Source organism: Choloepus didactylus, chromosome 3, assembly GCF_015220235.1.
Source record: "Choloepus didactylus isolate mChoDid1 chromosome 3, mChoDid1.pri, whole genome shotgun sequence".
NCBI lineage: Eukaryota > Metazoa > Chordata > Mammalia > Pilosa > Megalonychidae > Choloepus > Choloepus didactylus.
This window is the reverse complement of record NC_051309.1, coordinates 53,343,255-53,352,902: the sequence shown is the minus strand read 5'-3', so window position 1 is coordinate 53,352,902 and position 9,648 is coordinate 53,343,255. Positions and strand designations below refer to the sequence as shown.

Below are 9,648 nucleotides of genomic sequence, written 5' to 3'. Positions count from 1 at the left end.
GAAATAATTAGAATGAGTAAACTCACAGAGTTTGAATCTAGAATATAGGGTACCAGGGTATGGGATGGGGGTAGGGAATAGGAAGTAAATGCTTCAAATGTACAGAGTTTCTGTATGGAATGATGGAAAATTTGGTAATGGTGATGATGGTACCACAACAATGTGAATGTCATTAACAGCACTGAATTACCTATTGACTGTGGTTAGAAGGAGAAATTTTAGGTTGTATATTTGTTACTAGAATAAACATTTAAAAAAAAATCATGGAACTATACAACACAAACAAGGAAACTAAATCAATTGATGTACAATTATTAATAGTACAATTATAAAAAATGTGCTTTTTCAATTGTGACAAATGTACCACACCAACATAAGGTGTTAATAATAGAGTGGTATATGGGAGCCCTGTATTTTATGCAAGCTTTTTTCTGTAAGTCCACAACTTCTCTAATAAAGAAACATTCTCACCTCAAAATGAAAAGAAACAGGAAAAAAGAAAACAAAACCCAAATTGAACATTTTGCTAGTTAGCTAAGTTGTTTTAAAAAAAACAAAATTAAATGGAAGTGCTCACTTCCAGCAGAACATATACCAAAACTGGAATGATACAGAGAAAATTAGCACGGCCCCTGCACAAGGATGACACGCAAATTCGTGAAGCATTCCACATTTTTGCCTCTTCAGGACCATCAACTAGATGTGCTCCCTCTTCCCATAAAGTTGACACCCCTTTCCAACCTGAACAGTTTAGGGTGGTCACTGCCTAGACATCCCTGAAGATCGGGAAAGTGACTGAACTAGAGGAAGAGGTAGCAACAGACAAGATGGAATTTAACGAAGGATTATGAATACTGAATCTGTATACAATTTTCTTTTTCTTAGTTGCTAGGGTATTAGAATAGTTAGAAGGAAAGAACTGAAATGGTGGAACAGTAACCCAAAGCATCCTTTGAAATTTGTTCTATAACTACTTGTTAAATGATAATTTGAAAGCTATACTTTTTATATATATATGTTGTATTTCACAATAAGGAAATAACTGAAACTATGGTACTATAACTCACAATAACTTTGGAAATTTCTTATCTATCTGCTTGTTAAATCATACTTTGAAAGACATTATCTTTTTGTATATATGTTATATTTCATAATACGGAAATAACTGAAACTGTGGAATCGTAATCTACAATATTCTTTGAAATTTGCTCTCTAACTACTTGTGAAATTGCACTTGGAAAGTTGTCACTTCTATGTATATATATTATATTCTGCAATTAAAAAAAAAAACTAAATGGAAAACTGCCAGAAATCTTAGAAAATGTTTACAAAGATATTGTTAGGAAGTTTCTGTTTGGCAAAAAAAAATATAAGCAAGAAATGTTTATATAGTGTTTTATTCTACCTGGAAGCAGTGCAAACATGAATAGAGAGATCTGTACTTTCCTTCTTTAAAAAAATAAGGAGAATTAAAGAGGAATTAAGTCTCCAGAGCTCCTTATCATCCTGGACCTAATTATAGAACATGGGCTATGGTGTTATAAATAACAAGAAGGCCAAAATTCCACAGAATTGATTTAATTTTTATAGATTTCCTTAGCAATCTTAAAAATAAAACTGAGGGCATATTTATGGTAGATCTGAGTTATGTACCCCAGGAAAAAACATGTTCTTAATCTTAATCCCATTCCTGTGGGTGTGAACCCCATTAAACAGGACCCTTTGAAGATGTGATTTTTAGATAAGGTGTGGCCAACTGAATTAGTATGGGTCTTAAATTTTTTTAATAGTGGTCTTATAGAGCAAAAGACATGGGTAGGAGCTGGAAACCTGAATTCAGGGGAAACCAGAAGATCACAGAGAAGGGAGAGGACATCACCATGTAATGGGAAATCCAAGGAACCCCAAAGATTGCTGGCCAGTCAGAACACTGCTGACCTCAGGGAGGAAGCAAGCCTTAGAGGCTCTGAAGCCATGAGCCTAGAAATTCCCATTGTTTTGCAAACACATTGTGTGGTATTTGTCATAGTGGCTCAGGGAAAACTAAGACAATATTTAATATTTCTGGATTCACAGATCATACCAGTTTCCAATCATTTCAAATTCCACCACATTATCAAGGTCTCCAAAGCCATTCCCATCAGTCCCAGGATGGCTCCCCCCAATTTACCACAGACTTGAGCTTACTACTCCAAGGCAGACCAATGGATCTGCTCAGAAGAGCCCAGCAGTCAGAGAAACTTGGTCAGCCATACCCTAACCCCACTCAGTATAACTGGGCATTTATTTTACTTTAGCATTCAGCAACAGCAAGCGTCTGTGAGGCTGGGATGGTTAGAGGCGTGCTGAATTGCTCTGCTTGCTTTGGAATCATTAAATCTAAGAGAATTACATAATACTAGTGCTCCATTTACTTCATGTGAAAACTAGTTTGGGGTATGTACCTTGACTTGCACAAAGCACCCTACCATATGAAGGTGCAAAAGGATTATTACATATGTGTTTATTTACATGAATAACAGAGATAGCATCTTTGCAAATATTAAACAGATGCATTTGAAATTTCCCCTTATCCTTTTTCCCTGGGAGCCTTCAACCTTTGGACCTATGAATTTTTTTTGACCTATCTTCCAGCTCACAAATTCTCTTTGGCTATTTGTCTTTTCAGATGTTAAGCCATTTCATTGAATTCTTAATTTCATTTATAGTAATTTTGACAGTCTGGAATTTTATTTTATTTTTTACAAATCTAGTATGTCACTTTTTAGAGTTTTAGTTTTTTGCCGAAATATTCAAGCTTGGCTTTTATGTCCTTGTACACAGTAAGCATAGTTGTTTTATAGTCTGTAGTTTACAAATCCCGTATCTGAAGTCTCAGAATGTCGGTTTGCCTTGTCTGTTGTTTCTGCTGACCATGGCTAGTGGTGTCTTACCTCCTTGTGCACTCAGTCATCTCTGATTGTGTGCTAGACATTGTGCCTAAAAAAAATTATTTGCCGAAATAATTAGAGGCCTATTATCTTCCTCCTAAGAGGATTTTAAATTGTTCTTCATTTTCTTTATTTTTTTTTACCATGTGCTTGGGGGCACTAGCCATTCAGAATCACCTTAATCCCAGTTGAGGGCCTGAGAATATATGTATGTGTATACACACACACACACACACACATTTTTGTGTGTGGGGGCCACCAAAATCAGGCTTTTTCAAATTTTAATGTGCATACAAATCAACCTGTGGATCTTGTTAAAATGCAAAAATACAAATGTAGTAGACTTGAGGTGAGCCTTGAGATTCTATATTTCTAAGAAGCTCCCCAGGTGATGACACTGCTGCTGGTCCAAGGAACAAGAACTTGGACGACTTGGAGCAGGCTTGCAGTTCTTTTGAATGCTGGTTTTCTCCCAGTTTATCCTAACTTGGGTGTTCTCCACTTGATTTCTGCTTCCAGTAACTCTAATAGTTTATCTGAAAGTTCTTTTGCATTTTCTACATAAATGATCATATTCTCTGAAAATAATGACAATTTTATTTCTCTCTTTTCAATTCTAATAGCTTTTGTCTATTTTTCTAGCCTTATTGCACTGGCTAGGACCTCTGGTACAATGTCAAAATAGAAGTGGTGATTGTAGGCATCATACTTCATGCCTCAATGAGGGGGAAAATATTCAATAATTTGCTGTTATGTTTGCTATAAGATTTTGTATATATGCTTAATTAGATTAAGAAAGTTTTCTTTTGTTTGTAATTTGCTGAAATTGTTTTTTATCATAAACAGGTATTGAGTTTTAGGGAATGCTTTTTTATATATATTGTTGATGTGGAGAATATACTGGTTGATTTTCAAGTGTTAAACTGACATTGTATTCCTGGTATAAATCTCTAACATGGTCATAAAGCATTACCTTTTTATACAATGCTGAAAATGGCTGGTTAACATTCAGTTAAGGAATTTTGCATCTATATACAATGACTGATACGTGTAATTTTCCTTTCTTTTAACTTTCTTTTCAGTTTTGATATTAGTATTATGTTGACTTCATGCAAGTTGGGAAGTATTCTTCTTTTCTGTTCTCTGGAAAAGTGTCTATAAGATTGATGTTATTTCTTCCTTAAGTATTTGGTATAATTCACTGATAAGTTACCTGGGCCTGGAGTTTTCTTTGTGGGGAAGTTGGTTCAGTCAGAATTCAATCAGAGAAGCAGAACTATTGGACTATAGAGAGAGATACAGATTTGTCATAGAGATGTGATCTGCAATTGTGGGAACTGATTAGGCAGCCTCTGCAATGCTATCGTCTTCAGGTCTGATGCTGGAGCTTCAAGTCCAGCAGGCTCTGGGGAAAGGAAGATGGAAGTAAAGTGGGGGAAGGGTAAGGACAAGCCAGAAGCCACCGGCACAGCTTCCCTGAGGGCAGACTGAAACCGCGGAACTCATGTTGCCTCTGACCTTGATGATGTGGCTCAGAAGTTTTGATTTACATTTCTTTGTTGGAAATTATGAATTCAATTTCTTGAATAGATTTCCTATTTCTTCTTGTATGACTTGTGGTAAGCCTTGTTTTTTAAAGCAAATTAATCGGCATAAAGTTGTTCATAATATCTTCTTATTTTCTTTATAATGTATGTAAGATCTACTTTGTCTTTCCTGATCTTGGTAACTTTAGTCTTTTTTTTTTTTTTTTTTTTGATCTTTCCAAAGAGTTTTCGATTTTATTTGTCTTCCTGAAGGAACCAACTTTTTGTTTTATTTATTTTCAAAATTGTATGTTTTTTTCCATATCATTAATTTCTGCTCTTTATTTCCTTTATTCTACTTTCTTTTAGGTTTAATTTTATGCTTTCTTTCAAGCTTCTTCTGATGGACACTTCTTTCTTTTCCAAACCACCACAGGGGTTTTAATATGGCAGAGTTTTGCATGTGGCAATGTGCGCAATACATTTTTCTTAAATAGATCCAAAGTGCCCCCTTAGAGTGTGACATAAAACCTTTGGAGATTGTTTCTCTTCTAATTCCTAGCCCTGCCCCAAAAAGATAAAACATTTGAAGCCTTTCCAGTTCTAAGGCCTTCTGTGACTCCATGATCAACATTCAGATCACTGTTCCTCATCAGCTAGATGTCTCCCCTTTGCTCATGGAGTCGACACCCCTTTTCAACGTGAACAGGTTACGGTGGTCGCTGCCTAGACATCCCTGAAGATCAGGAAAGTGATTAAACTAGAGGAAGGGGTAGCAACAGACAAGATGGAATTTAACAAAGGATTATGAATACTGAATCTTTATACAATTTTCTTTTTCTTAGTTGCTAGGGTACTAGAACAGCTAGAAGGAAAGAATTGAAATGGTGGAACCATAACACATAGCATCCTTTGAAATTTGTTCTATAGCTACTTGTTAAATTGCAATTTGAAAGCTATACCTTTTTGTATGTATGTTATATTTCACAATAAGGAAATAACTGAAACTATGGTACTATAATGCATAAGAACTTTGGAAATTTCCTATATATCTACTTGTTAAATTATACTTTGAAAGATATTACCTTTTTGTATATATCTTATATTTCATAATAAGGAAATAACTGAAACTGTAGAACTGTAACCTGTAATATTTTTTGAAATTTGCTCTCTAACTACTTGTTAAATTGTACTTGGAAAGTTATCACTTCTATGTATATATGTTATATTCAACAATAAAAAAATAGGATTTAAAAAAAAAATCACTGTTCCCTGCAGAGACAGTGCTGTTGAACTGAATCTTCCCCATCACCTTCCTGTTGCGTTCTAGGGAAGAAAATTCTCTCCATGAGACCCCTCTGTGTGCTGAGTCATGTTCTCTGAGAGCCTGGCAGCCTGACTGTCCAGACACATCAGCATGGGGTGTCGCGTATTCCCACGGAGTGATGCATGTAGGGGATAAAGACATGATTACATCACAGCTCAGGGAAGGATGGGGACGCTGCCGCTGATACACATAATTCTTCCAACTATTAGACTTAATCTTTAAACATTTTTCCCTGCCTTGTCCCAAGAAGGATTTAAGGCTACTTGTTTTTTGTGTGTGTAATACTTCCAGCTTATCAATAAATCAATTTCCTTATTTTAAAACATTAAAAAGTTAAGACATTTTTATTATGTTATCTCTAATAATAAAAATTTCTTATATTACCTCACATTATACTTTATAAAATACTTAAGAAAAATCATTAGGAGAAATGTTTATATTAAGCAACATATTTTATGAATTGATGGAATTTCCCGCTGCAGAGACACCATATTTCTTAAAAATTGAGTTCTTCATGTGAATTTTCCCACTTTCTTTAATTTCTTCCTCTTATCTTACATACTTTTTCCTTGGATTTTCCCAGTCAATGATTTCTTGCTTTAAATATAGTTCATATAAAGTATTTGGGAGTACTCATATGAAAATGATGGTTGTTTTCATAATTGTGTCCTTCTTTGTAAGATCCAAATCTAAAAAATAAAAGTAAGTGGTATATAAAAACAATTCAGAAGGATATGTTCTTATGTTACATTTCAAACACAATCCATTGTGGTTTTACTTATAAAACCAGGAAAGATGATCAATTTATAAAACAGCAAATGAAATAAAAGAAAGGATTCAAGCATATGGAAAGGCACACTAAAGTTTTAACCTCCAAAGTCCACTTTTTGTGGTTATGTATCATTCCAAAAGGACACTATAACTGTTTAAGAATTGTTGGCTGATGACATTGCTGAAAAATAAGTCTAGATTTTCTTTCCAGCCCTCAGTTTAAGTAATATCCATTTCCTAGTTGAAGAAGACATGAAACCTGAAATGTTAATCATGTTACATTTGTACATATATAAAATCTACTTTGGCATTTCCTTCCCATTTAGTAACTCTGTCACTTACTAGCCATGCAACCCTCATGAGGTTACTTCATTTTCCTCAATCTAAGCTTCCTTATCTATAAAATGGGGATAAAAGAGTACCAAGCCAATGAGGATTAACTGAGATAACACACACAAAGCATCTAGAATAGGGTGTGGGACACAACAGCACTCAAATATTAGAATAATTAGTCTCAATTGCCAAAAGGTGGAAGCAACCCAACTGAACAACAAGAGATGAATGAATAAACAAAACGTGGTATGTACATACCAGGGAATATTATTCAGCCTAAAAATGAAGTTTTGATCCATGCTACAACATAGATGAACTTTGAAGACATCATGTTGAGTGACATAAGCCAGACACAAAAAGACAGATATTGTGTGATTCCACTTTTATAAAATAACTAAAATACGCAAATTCATGGAAACAGAAAGCAGATTACAGGTTATCAGGGGCAAGGGGAGATGAGGAGAGAGAATGGGGAGTCAATGCTTAGTGGGTGTAGAGTTTCTATTTGGGGTGATGGATAAGTTTTGGTCATGGATGGTGGTGATGGTAGCACAACATCATTGATATAATTAACACCACTACTGAACTGTATGCCTGGGAGTGGTTGAGCTGGCAAATTTTATGTTATATATATGTTACCACAATTTAAACAGAGAGAGAGAGAGAGACCAAAGAGATGATAACAATTAAATGCAATTGGACTGGATCTAATAATGGAGAAGAAAATGCCCAAAAGACATTATTGGGAAAAGGGAAAAAAATTGAAATATAGACTGTATGCTTTATATCAATGTTAAATTTCTTAAATGTGATAACTGTAATTAATGTGGTTACATAAGTGAATACCCTTGTTCTTAAAAAAGATACATGGAAGTATTAAATGGCAAAGGAGAATGATGTATGCAACCTACTCCGAAAGATTTAAAAAATTAGGTAGGTAGATGATAGATATAAAGAGAGGAAGGAAGGAAGGAAGGAAAGGAAGGAAGGAAGGAAAGGAGGGTGGGAGGAAGGAGGGAAGGAAGGGAGGGAGGGAGAGGGGGCAAGAGGGAGGGAAGGAGGGAGGGAGGAAGGCCAAATGTGGCAAAATGTTAAAAGCTGGTAAATCTGGGTATCTGGGTAGTGGGTATAAGTGGCATTCTCTGTGTTATTTTTGTATTAACGTTTGCAAATTTCCTGTAGGGTTTAAATTATTTCAAAACAAAAAGTTAAAAAAATCTAAAAAGAAAATAGTAGCTATCATGATGGTGTTGACCATGACAGTGATGGTAATGTAATCTTCTTTACCAGAGGTTGGGAATATAACAGGTTTCTCTATCTCAGAAAGCAGACACCATAAATTCATCCTAAATGGGATTTATATTATTTACTATGAGATACCTTATCTGGTATGAACCTCTAGAACCAGATGCAATTTGTAGCTCATCCTGAGGTAATATTTAGATTCCCTAGAGGGGATGTGGTGTCTTGTAACTACAGTCTACACATAAAGAAACTCACTCACCTGGGATTGAAATGAATTTTCTCGGGAACTTCCCTGTGGTCTATGACCACTTTCTGGTTGTCTCTATAATTAACGGGGTCATCAGGGATCCTAAATTTGGCCATCTGAATTTCAGAGTCACTCAGTTCAGCATGGGAGATTCTTGCATAACCCAATCTGTGGCACAAATAGAAATGGTTTGTAAAGGTTTTACCATCATACAGAAATCTGATGAGACCTAGAAAATAGCACCTTCATTATCAAACTAATTTCATATTTCTAATGCCTCAGACTCTGTATATCACAACTAGATCTAGCTTAGGACTAAATATTTACCATAATATTGCTTTTATGATATAAATGAATGAGGAACATTCACATAGATTTAATTAACTAAATATACCTGGCAACTTCACTTTACCTTTTTATACTAATGAATATTCTTCCATATAAATTGCCTCCCACACAATTATGTTTTGAGTCAATAACAGGAATTCTTCAGAATGACAGGAGTTAATGCCTAAATTCTTTCTTACCTTTAGAAATCCAAATACTACAGGCATATTTTCATCCACACTTACAAGTCTAAAATAAAGATTTTATGTCTGAAAAAAAAACTCCGCATCTTGTTTTTACTTAGAGCTTTCAGTTCTCTAGAAAATCCAAAGCACTTCACAGACATCATCTAAATAGTTCTTATTTAGAAGCTCAGATGGAAAAATGGGGGCACAGAGAGCAACAAAGAATTCATTGTATTTTATTTACATCTTGCCTCCTCCAAAAAAATCAATTCAGCTTCAGTTATTCATTTCAGTCAATGAATAAATATATATTTAATCTTTTCTATGTACAAGGCACTGTTTTAAATACAGGGGATAAGCAGTGAACAAAGCAAGGTCCTTGCCTCATGGAATTTTCATTCTAGTCAGGGAGGACAAATTAAAAATGTATGTTTGTACAATGGAATATTGAACAGCTGCAAGAAGGAATGAAGTTGTGAAGCATGCAACCAGGTGAATGAAACTTGAGGACGTTATGTTGACTGAAATAAGCCAGAAATGAAAAGACAAATATTGTAAGCCCTCACTAATATAAACTAACTATAATTAGCAAGTGCTGAGAATTGAATTTGAGAGCACAGTTTATCAGGGGATAGAATGTGGGCAGAGATTGGGCAATCGACGATGCAGGATTACAGAATGTTCAATAAGGCTTATTGTAAAGGCTCGTTGATTGTAAACCCTTACAGCAGTCACATCCATTCCTGAATTTTGACTG

The 9,648-nt window shown here is 35.0% G+C and overlaps 1 protein-coding gene and 1 non-coding gene across 2 annotated transcripts in view; one reads left to right on the top strand and one right to left on the bottom strand.

Annotated features, from left to right (window-relative positions):
* Positions 1-569: 569 nt before the first annotated feature.
* Positions 570-677, top strand: LOC119530665. Its single transcript, XR_005216061.1, has one exon. It is a non-coding gene; the product is annotated as a U6 spliceosomal RNA (small nuclear RNA).
* A 5,496-nt stretch (positions 678-6,173) lies between these two features.
* CWH43 (cell wall biogenesis 43 C-terminal homolog) overlaps positions 6,174-9,648 on the bottom strand; it is a 107,799-nt gene continuing 104,324 nt past the window's right edge. Inside the window, exons 15-16 of the mRNA XM_037828936.1 lie at positions 8,392-8,547; positions 6,174-6,472 (exon numbers count right to left, since the gene is read on the bottom strand). Of these exons, the coding sequence (XP_037684864.1) occupies positions 6,394-6,472; positions 8,392-8,547 (235 nt within the window). The 3' untranslated portion in view covers positions 6,174-6,393. The remainder of the gene's footprint in view (positions 6,473-8,391; positions 8,548-9,648) is intronic.